Consider the following 19,708-nt stretch of genomic DNA (forward strand, 5'->3'; position numbering starts at 1 on the left):
AGTTAGTCTGTGTAAAAGGAACCGGGTGGCATTTTTTTTACCCTTCATGAATTTTTTTTAGGCAGTACAGTAATATTAGGAGTTGGGATGAAGGTGAAAAAAGTTAAAATAAAATGGATAACTTTGATCATTCTATTTGATTTTATCAGACATTGAAAGTTTTCTTCTGAGGAAATCATTCCTCTTGAAATAAGGAAATATATCACCATACTAGTATTGTACATGATAGCTATATAACACTGGGTCTAGCTTTATTTTCATATTTAAGGTACATATTTCAAATAAAACTTGAATATTAAAAATCAAGCTCTGAATTTAACCCCTGGGAAAGATCATACTGCCTCGGCATCTAAATTATATTTTGATACAAATTTAAGGCTATTGCAGCTCTGATGTGTCAAACACTCAGCATCATGATCATGTTGTATTCCAGGAGACCCAAGCGATCAACCAGAAATGTTGTAAACATCCCAAAATTGAAAGTTCCATCTGACTAAATCTCTCTTATGTCCTGTTGGCCGGGGTTAATCATTTGCCCTCAGATGTCTCATTAAGAAAGTACCAATATAACCCATGAGTTGAAAGTAAGTCAATAAGTTGGCCTTAACATTATGTTGTATTTGGAACTTTGAGTGCTGATCAAAAGATTTCAGCAAGTCAACAGACCCAGAGCGAGCAAACATCCATAGCAAAGCTCTGGTATTAGTTTTAGCAGTTACAAGTTATTTAAATGACAAAGAATGAGAATTACGCCCGTTTAAACACAATTTTCAAGCTGGGAAAAATAATTGTCCCTGCTAAAGGGACAGGGGAACAAGGGAGCAGCTCAGTCACAAAACCACTTTGCAAAGTTCACAAATCGTAGCTTTGCTGTGGCACACTGGAGCGCGTTTAAATTCACGAGCTACAATCTGTGGGATGCAATGGTGACAAATGAAATCCCACCAAATGTACAAAATTGTCTCATGGAGCTACATTGTCGGTATGACCTGAAACATGCAAATCACCATGTAACACCATGTGGACCATTACAGTTACGTATTCTCGTTCCGCGGGGGAAAAACAATATTACTGTTTCACTTGAGGTATTTTCAAATGTCGTTTCGGATGTGTTTGTAGGGGACAGAGATAAGCTAATTAATCACTCTGGGCCGACAATGAGTTGTTCATCTGGCCTGGTTGGCCGCTCAAGCATCTAACATGTATGGATCCGACCCCCTTTATCAATTTGTGCTTCTGATGAAACCTTGCTAACCAAGGAGACCCAAGATCCATATAGTCCTTGGTTACCTTTGAGAATTAAGCTGCTCTTCCTTGAGAGGCAACGATAGTTCATCAAAGCTTGCACGGTTTGTTTTAGGACACTTCATTACATCTCATCCATCAGTGTGTTGCCAGGGTCGGGTAGCTTTATAGCGCAAGAGGTTTTAGAGAGTGCAGCGGCATACTGAACAACGCCAGGCTACCGGGCAAAGCGTCTTCTTTGGAATGCCAATGAAATATCAGCTCGTGCAACTGCGGCACAGCTGATAATCACAGACAAACACAGAAATGTTCCTGACCGCGTCTAGCGGCACATCTGATCCCCAGTTCCGCTTGAACTATCATGTGAATTTATGTCGGACAAATTACTCCAATTGAAAGTGGAATGCGGACAAACAGATGTAGCGGTAGCTTGAAATGTCACAAAATTAGGAATGAGGCAGGGCAAAATGTGCTCACAAATGTAGCCAGAACGGGGTCAGCGACCCGAAGCAACTCCCAGAAGGCTGTGCGCTGTCATAAGTGGAAAAAACCTTCTAAAATCTATCATTTCCATTTCAGGGTACTTTTTTAGTAATTTAGAATACATAGAAAACTTCAATTTAAACCCATCTTCCCTGATACGCTGTAAAATGTTGTTCGCTGTTGGCGGTAGCAGGCAGGTACGTGTTGAGCCCTTCGTTCCTGTTATGCTCATTTGACAGGATCCTATACAGAAAATGACATTTACTGCCAAGTGTTTAAAGAATTTGACGATAGGAAAGTCCATCAAATTGTAATATTTCTCAATGGCGTTCCGCTTAAACGGCTTGCTAAGGTTACTTTGCATCTGCGGGCCGCCTTGGCCCAGAGACCTTGGCTGAACTTGGGGATTCAATTTCTGCGTTAAATATCGTTTCCAGCCATCCGGCCGTCACCTGGCAGGAGACCCTCTTCACTCGTCTCCGTACACCGTATTACAAAATGTTCGGTTTCACAGCTTGCCGTCAGACGGAACATGACATTGTGAGACATCTAATTTTTTTGTGAATTCACAGTGATTTCAATGCATGAATTTCATGCTGATGTATGTGTGCATTTATTTCTTTAATTTTTTTTTTTTTTTTCTCTTGTCCTTACTGCTTTTAATACCGATCGTATTGTTGTAAGTTACTGAGCCTTTTGTAGATTAACTGAGACATGTCTTGTCTATTATTTATTTCTATCAAAAAGGTGTAGAGCAAATGGCATTACTGTTGCGGTACTGTGGTACTGTGGTGTAAACCAGTACATATGAAAAAGTGATGTGAAACGTTATCGCCCAGGAGAATTAAGGCCCGGTGTCTCCGGTTAATCCACAATCTTATTTGTCAGCAACTTCATGAGGGACTGTGCTATCTGGACATTAAAATGTCTACATGAAATTGGTGAAAATAATGTCTGCAGATCATCTCCAATCCCCAGGACATGGGTTCCAGGCAAGGGACGTTTCTTTTGAGTTCTTTGTTTTTTATTTCTTTTCTTTTTTTGGTGCGCAGCAAGCGCTGCCGGACAAACTCCATTTAATCATACTGTTTTTAAAAGAAAGCAGACATCTGCATGGCTTTCTCCAAAAACTGTAACTCACACCAAAATCATCTGCGCAGAGTCCAGCAAGGGAAACATGTGTTCTTTATTGTTACTATTAAAAGGCTGAGCCGTCCCTTTAATTTGATTTATTTCAATAATATAGTAGCATCCTTCTATATTGGTGTATTTGAGATGAAATTGTGCTTTGTTTAAATCTGTAAAGTGACAGGTTTCCCTCTCACCAATGCTCCAAGCTCCTAATTTTCAGTGTGTGTTCGCAGCAGTCACACACACATACAGACACACACAAACACACACACACACAACACACAGGTTGCCACTAGCCGGCCGAGGTAGGTGGGAAAACAGGCTTAGGACGAGCCATCCATCAGGGCACACGTTGCTGGGCTGTTGGCCAACGTCACGTCGAAAGCACCTGGTGGACCACCGATGTGGAGACTCGTCCTCCCTCGTCCACGCAGGGGTCGGAGTGAAACCGGCCGATTCGCCGGATCATGTGAGAGAAAACCGTAAACGCGATGTGTTTCTTCCCGAGATGCGACTTAAAAAAACGGCGGGGGTGATGGTGCGTTGGGTTCTCGGGGGCATCCGGTAGTTTGAGGTGACGCATTCCGTTTATTTGTTTGTTTGTTTGTTTGTTCCAATTTGTTTGTTTATTTTTTAGGGGGGAGGGGGGGGGAGGTCTGATGTTGTTTGTTTGGAAAAGCGCCAACTGCGATGCACATCCTTACCTGCCCGTACACCTTCGGCATGGTTGATTCCCCGGAGCTCCGGCGACGTCGAGGCTGCGGAGGGACGCCAGGCTCCCAGCCGCCTCCGATGGCACTACGAGCGGCCGTTCGGCGCGCTTGTGCCGCGGCACCTCCTCCATCCGCCGCCGGTAAGTCCTCAACCGCGTCTATCGTGAAAAAGCCCCTGTACTGCGGCAGCGTGTAGCGCTGCTCCGGGTGCAGGCGAAGGGTCGACGCGTGTGTCGCTGCAAGCCAGAGGACCGTCAGGTAGAAGGAACCCCGAAGAGAGGACCGCATCTTGCCTCCTTTCGATATCGCCATGTTTGTGTATGTTTGGCTTTTGGATTAGGTAAGACTGAAGAGCTCCTTCTACTGGCAGCGACGTCCCCGTTGGTGCGTTCACGGACCGTGGGAAATTTGAGTCATGTGGTCTTCACTCTGCAGGAAGAGGAAGACGCGGAGATCCAGACAGATGTTCAGCAAAAAACACGATAGAATAAAAAGGGACTGCATGACAAACCTGTGGTCATTCATTTTTTTGCTGAGTGGTAACGGTTCTGGCTGAATTTCAGGAAATGCGTGACAGAGTCTGCCTGATTTATTGGTCAATTTTGACCATGTTTTAGGATTTTAAAAGGCAAGTAATAACAGAGGACGTTTTCATATTCGAATGATTGCTTTTTGATGTTAGATAAATGATACCATATCAGTGACTCGGTATCATTGTTTGCCGATATATTGCCTCGCACTATGTTTAGGGGCACATAAGGAATAAGGGGCATATGGAAATAGAAGATGTGCAAAATGAGAGGAATACCCAGGAGTCTATTTCCAATTCAGATTAAATTGGATTATTCATATAATCCTATGAATTGGATGATAATCAGGGGAAGAGAGTAGTTAAGTATTGATTATATGTAATAATCTATGTGTCAAACAGGGTTTACAAACTTTTCCCCTTACCATATACTCCACACCAATTGTTTTGTTTAGGGTAGATTATGGCATTATGAACTAAAAGCATATTCCTGCCACAGAGAACTGTAGGTTTCATGGTAGATTAACGAAACTGAAACTGTGGTCACTCACAACATATTGCCATCAAACAGCCAGGGATCTGAAAGGGTCAGTCTCAAGGCCCAAAATTGACAGATACACAATATCTGCTCAGGAACAAAAAAACAATTGTAAGATACGCAACGCAAATAAAACACTATTTTTACAGCGCTTGTGCAAAGTAAGCTGACATTCAAGAGTAACGGATACGATAACAGGAAGCAAGAGACACACACTTCTGAGTGAGGCTAAGCAATTAGATACAAGTCATTTTTTTATGATTTAAGGCTGAATTAAGTCCTTGACTCAAGTCTCTACACCTCTGCTGTGAAACCATCCTTCCAGCTCTAAATTTACAGCAAGGCATTTTCTGGATTTATTGATAGAGGTCCCAAAATCTCGCAGAACCGAGAGGAATGACTTACATTTGAGGTTACTCATTGATTTGGGTATAAAACATTTAACCATTATCTGTCAACTCCTTTTTTACGGCACCTAAGTGTGGAAGAGTAGACCTCAGCTAACAACTGTCCTTATTACCTTGATGGTCCAATTATCTGTGGCACTCCCATTGTCACCTTTGCAGAGAAATGATCGTTCCAGTGAACTTTGGGTCTATTTAAATGAATAAATAAACAAACAAACAAACATGCAATATTCCGGAGGGCCGACTAAATAGTTTGAGGATCTTTTTGATATTTTCATTTGATTCTCCAATAATATTAGCTACATCAATCTGTTTGAGAAAATCTAACATTATTTGTTTTTAACCCATAATAAAACGTGAACAGTAAAACCATCAACTTAACAGCCTCACTGAGGTTTATTGTTTTAGTTTCCTATTTGTGTCCATGATTTTTAGCATGGGTACACATAAGATTAGATAATTAGATTTTGATCAAACTCCCTTTTTTACCATTGATATCATAGAAAAAAAAAGTAACATTTCTGGTTTACTTTCTAAAGATTATGGAGTAATCCAAAAATGTAACCTTTTTCAAAGTGCTTTGTAGAATCAGCAGTTCCTTTATTAAGACTTGAGTTATTTAATGTAAATGTTATGGCACTAGTCCTTATTAAGTTATGTCTTTGCATATTTTGGCTAGCGTCTTGCCAAGTTTCAAGTACTTTTTCTTTCTCTGTGGTAATTTCTAGTTCAGGAGTGAGCAAACTTTTTGGCTCAGGGGCTGCATTGACTTTTAAAATTTGACAGACGGTCGGGTCACCACAAGATATGATACATAGAAAAAAAATAAGAAAACGCATTTGTTAATGGTACATATCAGACTCATCTGACATTTGCTTTGAAAATAAAACCAGCTTGGTTTTGAAGGCTCTGACGTTTGCTTGCATTTCATGCACAAACCGGTTTTTCCCTTGTAGCTTCACGTCCAGCTCATTCATGTGTGTCAGTATGATCTTTGGTGACTGGATTGCACTTTTTGTAAGTCGCTTTGGATAAAAGCGTCTGCCAAATTACTGTAATTTAATGTAATGTCCACAGTAGAGGCTAAATCATAAAGCCAATCTGTCATTCAGCTTAGGAAAACTCCGTAAGTGTTCTCAAGTAACTCCAAAAATGAAGTAATCTCCTGTTTGAGCTTCAATCATTCACATCAAGTGTGAATTCTGTACCAGTCTTAGGCGTGCCGGATTAAAAAGGGCAACAGGCTGGATGTGGCCTGCGGGCCGTAGTTTGCCCAACCCGTTCTAGTTTTTTCTAAGATAACCCTTAGCTAATCTTGAGGTTATTTCTTGCTGATTATGGAAAAGACTCGATAACAGCGTTATCTCGGCTTCAATGCTCACCCCTATTCTCTGTCTGCTCACCTGAACTTGGGCTTGCATTGAGCCTATCACAATCAGCATTTGGGCATTTACATGTGTGCACAGATTTAAGAGTGGCCTGCAATCAGCTGTATATCATATGCTCTCAGGATTAATATCTTACATGTCCTACTACTACTAACCATGATGTTATGTGAAACTGTATTCTGGGCAACTGGGTGAGTTCCAGTCATGACGTCTTTTCCACAATTAATAATTTCTGAAAACGTGAGGTTGTCACTCTGTCAGTGACATTCACGCACTTGTGGGCCGTAATTGTTATGACAGTACAAGTGTATGCTTGTTCATATGTATTAAATCCCTTAGATATGAAATTCGCCGTTGAAAACAAATGGATGACAGACTGAGCAGCTGCTGAATGATCCACTTGTTATGTGGTGGATTGCAGAGATGCAACCATATACAGCAATGCGAAGCAATACGAAGAAGAGTTCTGCCCATGTTGAAGACAGGATAAGTTATTTTTAGCCTCAGACGAATAAGTGATAAAAGTACTTTTGCCATGGATTGCCCAAGCTAATAAACTAATAAAGTCATTGAGGAAGAAAGATGACAAACCGGTTACTATTGAATCAAGTAGCCTAAGAAAACCTTAGCTGAAGATGAACTTTCAACAATGCATCAGGTGAGGAGGTGACTATGGCAAACAGAAGCAGCTGTTGATGACAGCAGGCGTTAGGTTTTCACAAACTCCCAATGACAGCTGGAAACACAGGGAATATACTGTAACCATCTGCTCATGCGATCCAGGCAAAAGGTCAAATTATTTGCACCAACAACAAAAACTGCACAGGAAAAAACCTTGCAAGCTTGTGCAGAGGGGTTATGAATGACTGTTTGGGAATAAAGATAATGAATTGCTTTTGAAAAAAACTTTTTCACAAACTAAATCAAAATATTTCCCCGACATCTGCCAACCATTGTCCCACTATTTGCACAAATGTTTTCCCAGTGTGCACTTGTCACATGTTGATTTCAATTTCACTGAAGTTATTCTTCTGATGTGAAGACAGTAACAAGCATTACATTTAAAGAAAATAATTTTGAAATGTGATATTGGACAATTTCTGTCTTCATGGTGAAAATCCTTAATAATATTGAGTGTTTTTTTCCGGTTTTCCGAAAATTTCCTGCCAATTTTGCCAGGTGTAATTTTTGTTGTCTTTTTTATTACATTTAAAGTACTGCCTTGCTTATTTTGGAGCTTACATGGATGTTAGGGGTCATTCTCTGATCACTCTGAGTCATTTCTTGCCCAAGTCTGCCTCATAACGTGTGTAATTTTGGGCATTTGCTTTTTGGTAGTTTCTTGTGAGAATGGACATCTGCTAGCAGTCTTGGCAAGTTTTGAATTTAAAAAAAATTGTAAAATGGTAGATTCCTGGAAATACATTTTCAAAGCATCTCCCCTGGTTCACATGAGGAATCAGCGGAGCGACGCCTCCTGGATTTACGACCACCCTTGAAAGCAGCACTTTTCAAAGGCGCTCCGAATCACAGTTGTTCGGACTTAAAGTTGACATACACTCATCACGGAGACGAGACAGGTCAACACTTACTTTTCGTCCGTCATAATTACACAGAGTAACCCCTTGGAGAAAGACCCTACATTGTTAAAAGTGTCAGTTTTTTTGTTTGTTTTTTTAAGAGTTCGCGGCATTCGATTTGCTCGTCTACTCATAAACATGCCATATTAGATTTGCCAGGATACAGCTTTATGCTAGCTACCCGCAGCGAACTTTACATGTCTCATGCTAATAGCATTAGCGAATTGCTTCATTAAGAAAAAAAAATATATATAAAAAATATATAGAACACATATACTCAATATATTTCTACTGAAATAGATTTCATGAGTAATGGGAAGTCTCGATTGAAGCCAACTTGTTAAATCCCATTAGTGCTAGTATCAACCAACTTTAACCGCTATCTTCAGCATTTCTTTTGGTAATATTTCAGTTCAAGAATTCCATAAAAGTTCTCGCGTTCGAAAGAAGTATTTTAATTTAATTTCTCACGGTTTTGTTGTTACGTTGACAAGTATCTTCCACGGTAATTGTGGCTCTGTTCCGTTTAGTTGGGCCTGGACTCAATTTAATGCTTTGCAGCTGTTCACGCTATAATAACCTGCCTATAGGTGTTGCGATGAAACAGAAGGGACAGTTTTAATACCACTCGAGCATATTTGACTGAAATATATCCTGTCTTCATTCAAAAAATAGTACAAAATTGAGGACGTTAATGTTTGAATTAACATGAAAGTAAGACTTACTATTATTTGTGTCATCTTGCATTGCATACCATTTATCTAGGTGTCACTGATGTTCTGCCAAGAATGCTAAGCAAGCTAATGAGCAAGCCATGAGTGCTCACATTTCCCAAATTGGAAAATAGTTATGAGTAGGATTTTTAAAATGACCCTTTTTTGCTAAGGTCTACCCGACACATGGAAAATCTGTTACTCAGTTTTCTGAAAATATACTATAAAAGAATGTACTATGAAAGTAAAAGAATGGAAACCCCTTTGTCTAGTTTATATGAACTAGTGCTCCATGAGGTATACCATATGGTTTTTCTTTTCAAACTTACATGATTAGAATATGTCAATTCCTTATCAAAGTTTGTTGTATTAGTTGTTATTTGAAATTGTTCCATGTCATTTAGTCTTTTGCCATAAAGAGATGCAGATTTTTTTATTAAGGATATTAATACCCCGTGGACCGATTTAAACAGATTTAATAACCATGAAAGGAATAAAAACTTGAATATCTAATTGAAGTTCCTTATTTTCAGTTACTTTAAGCAACCATGAGAGACGGACCACAAACTGCTGGGAAAATTAATCCATCAGTGTCCACCGGGAAGACAGGAGGGAACAAAAACAAAGACGCTAAACAAACAACTTTTCAAGAGGTAGGTAGGAAGAGAAGAATGGGTGGATGGATGGATTGATGGATGGATGGAGGGGTGGGTGGATGGATGGACGGATGGCATCAGAACCTCCTTCCCATTCCATTATCCTTCAGAGCTCTTTGGCATCCAAGTTAACAGTGTCCCGAATTACTGTCTTCCATGTCTTCAACCTGCCTGTAACGGTTCTCAACTGTTGTGATGTGTCTTTTGCATTCACACTGGATACCTGCATTCTACTCTTTCAACTACAGTTAATGATCACAAGGATTTTGGCTGCTATACTATGATGAATACTGCATCATTGAGGTCACTGTGTCCAATTCTCAGTGTGCTCATCATTTCTTGTCCTGTGGATTCACACCTGCATTTGTCATATTTTTTTCATCTCTTCTGGACTGAAAGAAAACATCATTTTCACAGCATGATTCCACTACTGCTGCACATAATGATGTGCTTTTCTGCAGTGTTACTTCCCCTTGACATTGATCATACCATGCTGATTCAAACTGTCATGTCCTCTGTGCTGAGACTTGTATTAAAAAGTGACCCTTTCACCCAGATGAACTCCTTGAAATGGCCAACAATGACCTCATAGAGCAGATGTTGATCCCGCCTGGGTGTTCTGGTATCTGAATGCTGAGAGTCACTGTAGATTCCTATGCTCTTGCAGCCAATTCATATGTATGTCATCAATACAGGAAAAAACAAAACAAAACAAAGCTCAACTGCTCTTTTGTTGGATACCGTGTAGTAGTGAGACACAAATCAACCCCTGTGACCACCCTTAAGGACACTGTAATCCATCGGTAATGTATCTCTGTACCAACGCTCTATAGCTGCAATATTCACAGTCGACAGCTCCAGTCCTATTATTGTGTTTAATAAGTGACTACAAATCCACACATCCTTTTAAAATAACTCAGAGGTTTAACAGGCCACAAAACTGGTGGACCAAGATCTTTCCTATGCGCTCACAAATCCTTTGCCATTTGTTCTGTCTTTCTGCTAAGACTTTGCTTTCCTGCCCTTGTTTATCTAGAATCTAATCGGAAACCAGGGTCTCACATGATAGATTTGCAGGCACAGTTATGTCATATAACATTCATAGCATGGATTCTATGCGCCGCTTTCAGCATATCACAGCTCCCTTTGAGACACCAAGGTCCTTGATGTGACATCATGGTATTCTTACTGTCATCACAAGTTCCTCAAGTATGAAAACCTCACTGACTTATGCATTTTAAACCTCACAGCATGTGTGGGCTAGTACACAATATATAAACTATGCAGAAATTACTATTAAAATTGCTATCATTACTTGATTATTGCCCCATTGCCCAACAGATAGATGATAGATAGATGTTTGCGATCTTTACAGGTAAGAAAGGGTGAAAATTGTTTAAAAGGAGCTTTAACTTAAAAGTGGCTGTGGCTCATCTAACATCATCTGGGAGGTTCTTCCAGGTCTGTGATGCATTACAAAAAAATGCTGCTTCATCGTGTTGTGCAAGTCTTACTGTTAGGGATTTAAATATCCTCTTCACTCTGTTCTTTTTAAACTGAATATCTACCTTTTTCATAACTTAATACATTATATCATTTATTATTATGCACTCATTTTGAATGTGCAATAGAATGAAAACTGGCATGCCTATATAGAAATAGGTAAGTCATCAGATTCAAACACATTCCATCATTTTCTCTTTTTAATAGATGGAACGCACACACCCAAATCCTGGCAAATCTCCACCAAAAAAGAAAAAGTATCCTTATAAACCATCCACCTTGGAGACTTCAGATTTCTTTGACTCTACACTTGCAGGTATGTATGATGTCATTCTGCCGGATCATTTATATGCATTAACACCCTGTTTTTAGACCATGGACACTGACAGAGGTAACTTGGAAAAACTGCAACAGTCGTGGAACTTTTGAATATAAATTCTCACGAAAAGAATAAATACATAAATTAAAAACTGAAATGAAAGTGTATCACTGAGTGTTTTGCTATGAGTTCCAGACCTTTTTTCTACAGTATGTATTTATATTGGTTTCCACTTGACAGGTTCAAGTCAAGAGGTCAGCATGCTCCTTTCAAAGTTTGCTGAAATGTTAAGGTTAGTCACATACAATAGAAGAAAAACGAACTAAGCGAAAGGGTGTTTTCAATGACCTCTAAAACCTACTGAATGTAAAGAAGCTGCCTCTAAGGACTTTTCTCCGACATTAGTCAACAGCGAACAATATCTTAGCTCAGGCGCGACTTTACACCCACTGCAAACAAAACATCGGCGAACACTTTCTTTTCACCGTTTTTCAAAGACTACTTTGTCAATGTTTACGATGTGTTGCAGTGAGAGAGCATCGGCAGATACTGCACAAATGAGGGAGCTGGATCGCATTATATCTGAAGCTCATAGCCTTGAGGTGTACCTCAAAGAGAAGAAGAAGCACCTGAAGCAAACATTATCTGTGATTTCTGAAAAACTGGGGTGAAGACCTTTGGCAGACGTGTTCCAATTTTACCGAGAATGCGTCCGCTTTAATGTAATTTGTCATGTTTATAAGGTTTAATGGCAAGAGGGATGTTTATTCACTTTCATTGGTTAGTCATAATACTTCTCAGTATTCAAAAAATGTAAAACTTATGCTACTATGGAGTTTACTGATATATGTTAACTATTGCTAAATGTGTTACCCAAGATGGGATTCCACATTGTATTAAAATTTCTTAGCATGCAGTAGTTATCATATTTTCACACCTTATATTTTGAAATACGTTGCTTTAATGCAAGGAATACTTCTTGTAAGAGACTCTGATTCAATAACCAATTCAATGTTTTCTCATTTCCATTTATACTTTTATATAGATTGAAAGGAGTATCAGCACTTGCAAAATGTTTGAGGATGTAGCCAGCAGAGGGTGTGTGTGTCCTGTGCTCAAACTCATCTCAGTCACTTGACTTTGCTAACGTTTGTTAGACACAGAAACATATTTTTTGTTAAACATTCAACAATTTCTGTTTTCAAAAGCCAATTCACAATTCTCAAATACAGAAACCTGATTAGTGATTCTGATGACGTAATAGCCAGTTCTGAAAGTGCATTGCCTCCAAAATAAAAATAAATGCGACATCGGTGTATTATATATTTTGATGCTTGACTACTATGTGAGGGTTTTGTTGGGTTGGACCGACATGTGATGTTATTTTGTTGTTTTTTTTAACTGGGGAACAGCACGCACTTAATACATGGTTGACACACCATTGACCAGAAAGCATTACTCTCCTTTCTCAAAAAATTTCAGCTTAAAGATAGAAGACAGGTGGTTTGTTTGTATTTCTTTTTTCCCACACACAAGTTGCTGTGTATATTTTTTCTACTAATAGACAGCAAACTACAAGGTAGTTAAAACACTTCTAAATGCTGAGTTGTACAGACGCAGCTCCGATCTGACCTAATATCATTGTCTGTTTTAGTTTGGAAAAGACAAGATGGTAAGGATGCCATCACATATATTTGCCATCATGATTATCAGTCTGACTGTTATAATAACTGTTGGTGCATGTTTTGTGTAGACCTGATATTTGACAGGATTTGTATATTTTTCATAGAAAGATTGTTTATTTTCCAAAATTCACAAACACCAAATTTGGATTGTATGAGCCTGACTTTGGTTTGTGTACAGAGCATTGTGATTGAACACAATGCATAACACAATTGGTACAAGTTTCTGTCATGTTAACCCCTTTTGCTCCATGGACACTTCCCTAAAAATAATTTATTCAAACTGTTTATTTTCCACCGCACAGACAAAAGTATTAAAGGCGTTTGTGACTTCTTCATTTTTGGCTCTTGTCACTTCTGTCAAAATGGTTTAAACTGTCTACTAGAGTAAACTATAAATATGTAGTTGAGACAAAATTGAAGATCCGATTTACATCACACATAAGGGCAGAGCGAAGAAAACGAGGAATTGTATACACATTAGATGTCACATTTTTTAGCTAAATAAATATTGGCATGTATCGATCACAAAACTACAAAAAGCTATGGATATGCCCTTTTTTCTGACTAGGGACATAGATTGTAATTTTGAGATACTTAGATAATGAGAAAATGATTTAACTTAACGTTGATCCTATCTCCTTCATTGTCTGCTGATTTTAGGCACCAAAATAGGCTTTTGTTGGCAATTTTGCTAAAATAATGTTTGGCTTTTTTAGACTTGTGTACTAAGTGAGGTGATTTAAGGAGACAGAGGTCACATCTGCTGTCAAGCTGTTAAAAGCCCATGGAGACATTATGAACTAGATCTTTCTGATCCCAAGTGCAATACTTGGACAGGCTGCTTGTGATCAGTTCATGAGCCACTGAGCAGGTTTCAGTCTCTGGTTGGAAGAGACGAAAAAATGTTTGAAAGATGCATAATAGGGAATTTGAGTATACAGTTGAGTAGTACTCACATGGTATTAACAGCAGCCATTACTGATGGATACAAGACAAGTGAACGGGTCACATGTTTAAATTATGTTTATTTTATCTACAAAATGCAGTAGTCTAGAAAGTTAAATGGTCAAAAGTCATTCATTCTTTAAACACAACACTTAGAAAGGAGTATTGTTGTCACAGCAGAGTGTAGAGTAGCAGAGGGCACATAAACTTCCTTTTTTGGCAATCCCAAAATAGAAATTTACGTTTATTGAAATACTCAAAACCCTGTGTGGTAATGTTTTATTCTCGAAAAACAATATATTTAGAAGATATTTTGGGAGGAGAAGAAAACGTGAATATAAGTACTAATACTACATTAGAAGGTTTTTTAATGTGTGTCAGTACATGCGTTCCTTGTGTTTGCTAACATCTATTCATTTTGTCCAATTCTAATATGAATGGGTGATATTAAACTATATAAAAGACAAAATTAAGCTGGACAACAGAGCAGCAACTCATTGATGTCATGAAGCAAAGGTATTATAAAGGAGCTGCATGTTGCAGAGATGATTGTACACAATAAAAGCATGGATTTCCAGGAAAGGAAATTGACAAAGCATGGTAATGTTTAGTCATTTGTGCATATCTGTATTAACGTTCAACTGTTGCGTGCAGGCATTAACATTCAAAGGCATTCTAGAGCTGGTTTACTTTTCCCCTTCAACCAAAACTACTACTTTAGGAAGAACATACGTGTGTGTATATATATATATATATATTTGCAAGATACCCTGTCTGGAAAATGATGTAATGTATAATTTAATGCGTCAAAATTGTGCTTTTAAATTTGAGCTTCGGTGTCAAGCTTTTTTTTTCCATTAGCATTTTTAAGATCCAATTCTGTATCGCATAGTGATGTAAACGTGTCTTAGGTGAGGTGACCCTAGGGTCACAACCTATAAAAAAAACATAACAATATATTAAAAAAAACATCTATGAAGGACTAAAATGACATGCAAACTTTCTGAAAATGTTCATATTTAAGTGCCGGTGTGCAAAACTACAATATAAAATAGAGACAGTGTATAGTAGACTTTGTGAGGTCTAAAGGTTTAGTTTGAGTGGCACTGGGAACTTCATGTCAAAGGCTCATTTGGATCTTTTGATTTAGTTATTTGTATGAATAGCATTGTCATGATCCAGAAATACACCAGATTAATGTTATGGTTCAATTATCAACATATATAGTTCAGAAGAATGTGTCACTTGTATGAATGTATATAAGTATATGCTTGAAAGATTTCCTTCCGTGCCCATTCTTGCAATATGTGAGAAAAGGTGATATTTGCAGTACATAGTGGATTAAGTCATAGTATATCAATTCTGCCTTGACCTGCTATAGCACAAGGTCAATAAAGGTAGACACCGTGCACACGTCTAGGCTGTGGGATTGAATGTTCCATGAAAACCATAAGGGATGTTGACCGGCACCTCGGCTCTGCCCAGCTCCTCGAACGTCTTGGCATCTAAAGCCAGTAGGAAAGTACTCTTGTCCTGGAAGAATAATGAAACAAATCAAACAATATGAACACGATAAACTCTGTATACCCAAATCCCAAGAACCCCTCTTAGCTTCCTGGTGACGTGAAAACGATTGCACATTTGTACTTAATTAACTTTCTTGCTCCGACATGCAAGAATATTTAAACTAAAAGTGTCGGTTGTTTGCTTCCAAAAAGAAAAGCTATGGACCCTTGTCTGAGGAATGAATAAAATGATTTGGTAGTTGAAACTTACCTTATTTGGAGTGATGACCACGGACAAAATAACACCATCATCCTCCTCCACGGCCTCAGGAGAGGGTACGAAGATCGGTTCGGACGGATACAGGCCAGGTTGCTCCCACACCTTTGAGATAATGTCACACATGAGTCCTGGAGATTTGCTGACGCTTTTTACAGATGGGAAGAGAAGAAAACAACAAAACTGAACTCACCTTCATCTTTTTCCCTTGGAGGTCCATCTTGATCAGCGTGTCTCCCACGAGGTGTCTGAAGCCACAGCCGTAGAAGTAGCGGTAGGGTCGGGTGTTGTACTTGCCGTAGTTGATCTGAGGGAATTCTAGACCACCATATTCATGAAGGTCCTCCCCGTGGAGATCCTCATGGGTACAGAAGACCTGCACAGAGCATAGGAGATGTAGCAAATGATATCAATTTCAACATCTAATAGGTTATAGTGCCACCACTGGGGTATTTTTTGACAGCAAACACAACCATCTTGGGTTCGGTTGGGAAGAAAACTATTACCTCGGGTGAAGGTAAGGCAAGTATTTTAGAGGTCTTGTGCAGGAGTGAGCATATGATGGAACGCGAATCGATCAACAACAACAACAAAACAAAAACGAGGTTTCAGATACAAGTGGCTGAAAAGGGTTTCCTCAGTTGGGCGATCCTAGCCTTAGAGCAGGGGTGCGCAATTATTTTGGCTGGCGGGACACATCTCCCATTTAATTTTTATGTGCAGGCCAACTAGGTATCAAGTAAATTGAACAAAATGAAAATAGCAATTTAAATATTTAAGTATTTCTCATTTAATTTATACATTTCTACATTTCTCATTTAATTTTTATGCCGAGGCCAACTAGGTATCAAGTAAATTGAACAAAATTAAATTGCAATTTAAATATTTCTCATTTAATTTATACATTTATACATCTCTCATTTAATTTTTATGCGCAGGCCAACTAGGTATCATGTAAATTGAACAAAATGAAAATTGCAATTTAAATATTTTAATATTTTGGCATTTTATTTCAACTTTAAAATAGTTCGTGATCATATAAATGTGTCAACATTATTTCCTATGTAATCATCCAAAAAAAATTAAACAAAAGGAAAAAATAATTAGTACTTATTAAAAGTACTTATTAAAATATTTATTAAAATATTTAAAAAAATAGTTTGGCAGGCCAAATGAGAAAGAGAAACGGGCCGGATGAAAATCAATGAGTATACATAGGACATATGACAAATATTGCCATTTATTTCCATCATCATTGGAACCTAACACAAAATACATTTGACTTTCCAGTGTATTCATCACGACGGATTATTTACGCCGCTTACCGTGTTCTTGGAAGTCTGCGTGCAGGTGGCCGAACAATTCGGGCGGGTGTTCAAGTTCTTGCCGCAAGGCGTGGCAGGATCGACATTGAGAGGCAGGACGAAACGACGTGGGAAGACTCTGCACAGGGTGTTGTACACCTGAGAAGAATTATGAACTTGTTTTGCACACTTCCAAACCACACCGGCGACCTGAGCGCTCTGATGAACTGAAGAATGGATTTCGAGCAGTATCGTGGCGGTCTCATCATCAAAACCCGCTGTATCGCTACCTCATCGAGAGCTTCTCCAGACTTGCGAAGGTTCTGGATGTTGTAGTTCGCTATGGCCTGGCCATCATCCGACGCGCACATATCCATGATCAAGAAGCCGTCCTCCTCGTAGGCGTTGATCTGGTGGAAGGTTGACAGCGGCTTGGCGATGTACTTGATGGGGTGAACCTGGATTGAAACATGCAATGTGTGTCATGGGACGCCGCCAAAAAGTCTAAATAACGTGGAGGCCAGTGGTTGACTAGTTTCCTCACCTTCCCTGTGTTCTTGTTAATCAGGTGGAAGATGGTGTTTAGTTTGGGGTCCCAATAGAAGCTGTCGGAGATGCTCTTTCCCGTCAGTTTGCCCGTTACGATCTTCAGCAGGTCCATCTTGATAGGTTGCTCGATGAACACCACGTAGTTCTCGGAAATCGCTACGATTGGATATCAAGATCGTATTAGTTTCAATTCATAAAAACGGACGGACACTTCGGTTGCTCTTACGTTCACTAAAAGTAATACACCAAACATTTGTTTTCACTCCTGCATACTGAATTTGAGTCAGGGTTTATATGCACTATTAATGCAATGTTGTTTTTTTTATTATAAAAACCACAGTTGTTGGACCAGTCCTGCTGAATGTTTCAGTAACATATGCTTACCAAAACTGTGGTAGTAGGATGGTTTGGCCTTGTCCTCGGAGGGGATCGAGCAGAGCACCACAGCTCCCTCCAGGGTTTCGTCTTCTGTTTCCTTGGTCGGTGGCACTCGGATGATGTTGTAGGATGCTCCTGCGAGTAGAACAAAGAAATAAAATCATGCTTGTTATCGTCAACTCCAACCCATTCCGGTTATTTAATGATCCACAGACAGATAGATTTAAACTTTCCAAAGAGCTGTACCTTTAGTGGAGTAGGAGTTGCCCATGTTGTAAGTGGTCCCATCGGGTTCAGTGTGCGGGTGAGCAGTGGCTCCGTTCACAGCGATGAAATTTCTCCAATCCACCTATTTTAAAGAAATGTACGTTCATTTCTATTTCATGTCTTTATCGAAACCCTTTTCTTGTGTCTGGAAAGGGGCGTCAACCCTGGCTATGGTAACAGAGAACACCTAGAGACAGCTCCTTCCTGGGTTTATTGACCTAGTGATCAATTTCCTGCTGAGTTTATAGGTCAAATTAGAAATACTAACTCTAGATGAATATAAAATTTAAGGGGAATGGCCCCTTATATGATATGGGATGATTTACTGAAGTTTACTGATCATTGCGCCTATTATATATGCAAATAAAGTGATAAATTCCCAACCCATTGTTTGTACTGTACATCCAACTGTTCTGTGATTTAAGTACATTACCCTATAGCTGATCTCGCCGTTAAAGTAGGCATCAGGCTGCCGTGCCTTTTATAAACCCGAGTAATACAGTGATTTATAATAGACGCTCGAAAATTATTATATCATAAACACCATGGCAATGAAATGAACTAATATTTTTTAATCCCTCTGCAGAGGGGCATGAGTTGAAACTAAAATAAATTGTATCTTCACTTACCCTTTTGGTTGTCTTCAATAACTCAGGGTCCACTTTGTGCATGATGTTGGTTTCTGTGCTCACGTAATAATCACCTTTGTAGGTCACAAAACTCACGTTGGCATTGTCCGTGGGCTCTGGAGGAAACGAAGACAGATTGACACTCGTTTTCCGAGATGTCGGTGCACGTTGTTGCCATCAAGTGGTCTAAAGTAAATCGGGTTTGTTCTCCCGCTGACAAAATACTCACTTGGCAATTCGAATCTTGACAGGAAGCGCTGGAAGAAGTTCTTACAGGGGTCCGGGATGGTGAGCGTCCCGAATTCTGACACGGCGATGCGGTTCTGCTCCTTGTTGGCTTGGTAGCTGTCGCTGGACAGGAAGCGGCTTTTGTATGTGACCTGACCGTTAGAGATTTTGAACTGGTGCAGGAGGGCCATGCCGTCGAACCAGTGATTGAACCTGATGGGATTTCAGAGAAGCGTCAGCTTTGTGATACGGAGGATTACATTTTCAAGAGGAATGCTCGGAATTGCTGTCCTTACTTGTGGTTTCCGATCTCAAATTTCCCCGGGCCATTTCTCAAGAAACTCCCGTTGATCCATTTAGGGATCCTGCCGGTGATTTCTGTGCTGATGGGCTCGGGGGTTTCCTCCACAGAGGTCACGATCTTCTCGATGCACGGCAAACCGTGCACATCGGTGAAGTGCTTCAGGGCCTTCCTTGATTTGGATTTCTTGAGTGCTGCGGAAAATAAACATCGATAAAAATGAAAACCATAGCCACGTTCTCAGCAGCGGGATTATTCTCATCCAAGGTTACATCGACCGATTCGAAGTAGATTATGCAAATGCAGAGCTGTTGGAATTAATTACCTGGGATTTTTTTATGTTGAGGAGTAACGGTATCCATGGCTGTTGCTTGGCACCTGGGAATGTAGCTGTAGAGTTTGTCGCTGTGAAGTTTGTAGCCGGAGCACTGCTGC

The 19,708-nt window shown here is 39.5% G+C and overlaps 3 protein-coding genes across 6 annotated transcripts in view; 1 reads left to right on the forward strand and 2 right to left on the reverse strand.

Annotated features, from left to right (window-relative positions):
- The window catches only part of sorl1 (sortilin-related receptor, L(DLR class) A repeats containing), an 81,266-nt gene extending 77,365 nt beyond the window's left edge, over positions 1-3,901 (reverse strand). For both annotated transcript variants that reach the window (XM_086142700.1, XM_086142692.1), the window contains exon 1: positions 3,564-3,901. In XM_086142700.1, the coding sequence (XP_085998826.1) occupies positions 3,564-3,884 (321 nt within the window). In that variant the 5' untranslated portion in view covers positions 3,885-3,901. The remainder of the gene's footprint in view (positions 1-3,563) is intronic.
- Positions 3,503-13,201, forward strand: tex12 (testis expressed 12). 3 transcript variants are annotated; one of them, XM_086142732.1, is made up of 5 exons: positions 3,503-3,712; positions 9,261-9,380; positions 11,094-11,202; positions 11,446-11,497; positions 11,735-13,201. In XM_086142732.1, exons 2-5 carry the CDS (start codon positions 9,276-9,278, stop codon positions 11,874-11,876), a joined length of 408 nt encoding a protein of 135 aa, XP_085998858.1. In that variant the 5' UTR covers positions 3,503-3,712; positions 9,261-9,275; the 3' UTR covers positions 11,877-13,201. The 3 variants fall into 3 exon arrangements, with proteins under 3 accessions (XP_085998858.1, XP_085998850.1, XP_085998839.1); XM_086142724.1 differs by lacking the exon at positions 3,503-3,712 and adding an exon at positions 7,939-8,014; XM_086142713.1 differs by lacking the exon at positions 3,503-3,712 and adding an exon at positions 7,978-8,088.
- Positions 13,202-13,907: 706 nt separating this feature from the next.
- Positions 13,908-19,708, reverse strand: bco2b (beta-carotene oxygenase 2b). Its single transcript, XM_086178524.1, has 12 exons — positions 19,599-19,708; positions 19,269-19,467; positions 18,974-19,185; positions 18,745-18,860; positions 18,095-18,197; positions 17,855-17,983; positions 17,466-17,626; positions 17,212-17,379; positions 16,943-17,080; positions 15,811-15,993; positions 15,612-15,722; positions 13,908-15,368 (listed from the first exon to the last, which is right to left on the reverse strand). Exons 1-12 carry the CDS (start codon positions 19,633-19,635, stop codon positions 15,252-15,254), a joined length of 1,674 nt encoding a protein of 557 aa, XP_086034650.1. The 5' UTR covers positions 19,636-19,708; the 3' UTR covers positions 13,908-15,251.

This window comes from Fistularia commersonii, chromosome 3 (assembly GCF_037954325.1).
Source record: "Fistularia commersonii isolate RoL2024-O1a breed Wild chromosome 3, RoL_Fcom_v1.0, whole genome shotgun sequence".
NCBI lineage: Eukaryota > Metazoa > Chordata > Actinopteri > Syngnathiformes > Fistulariidae > Fistularia > Fistularia commersonii.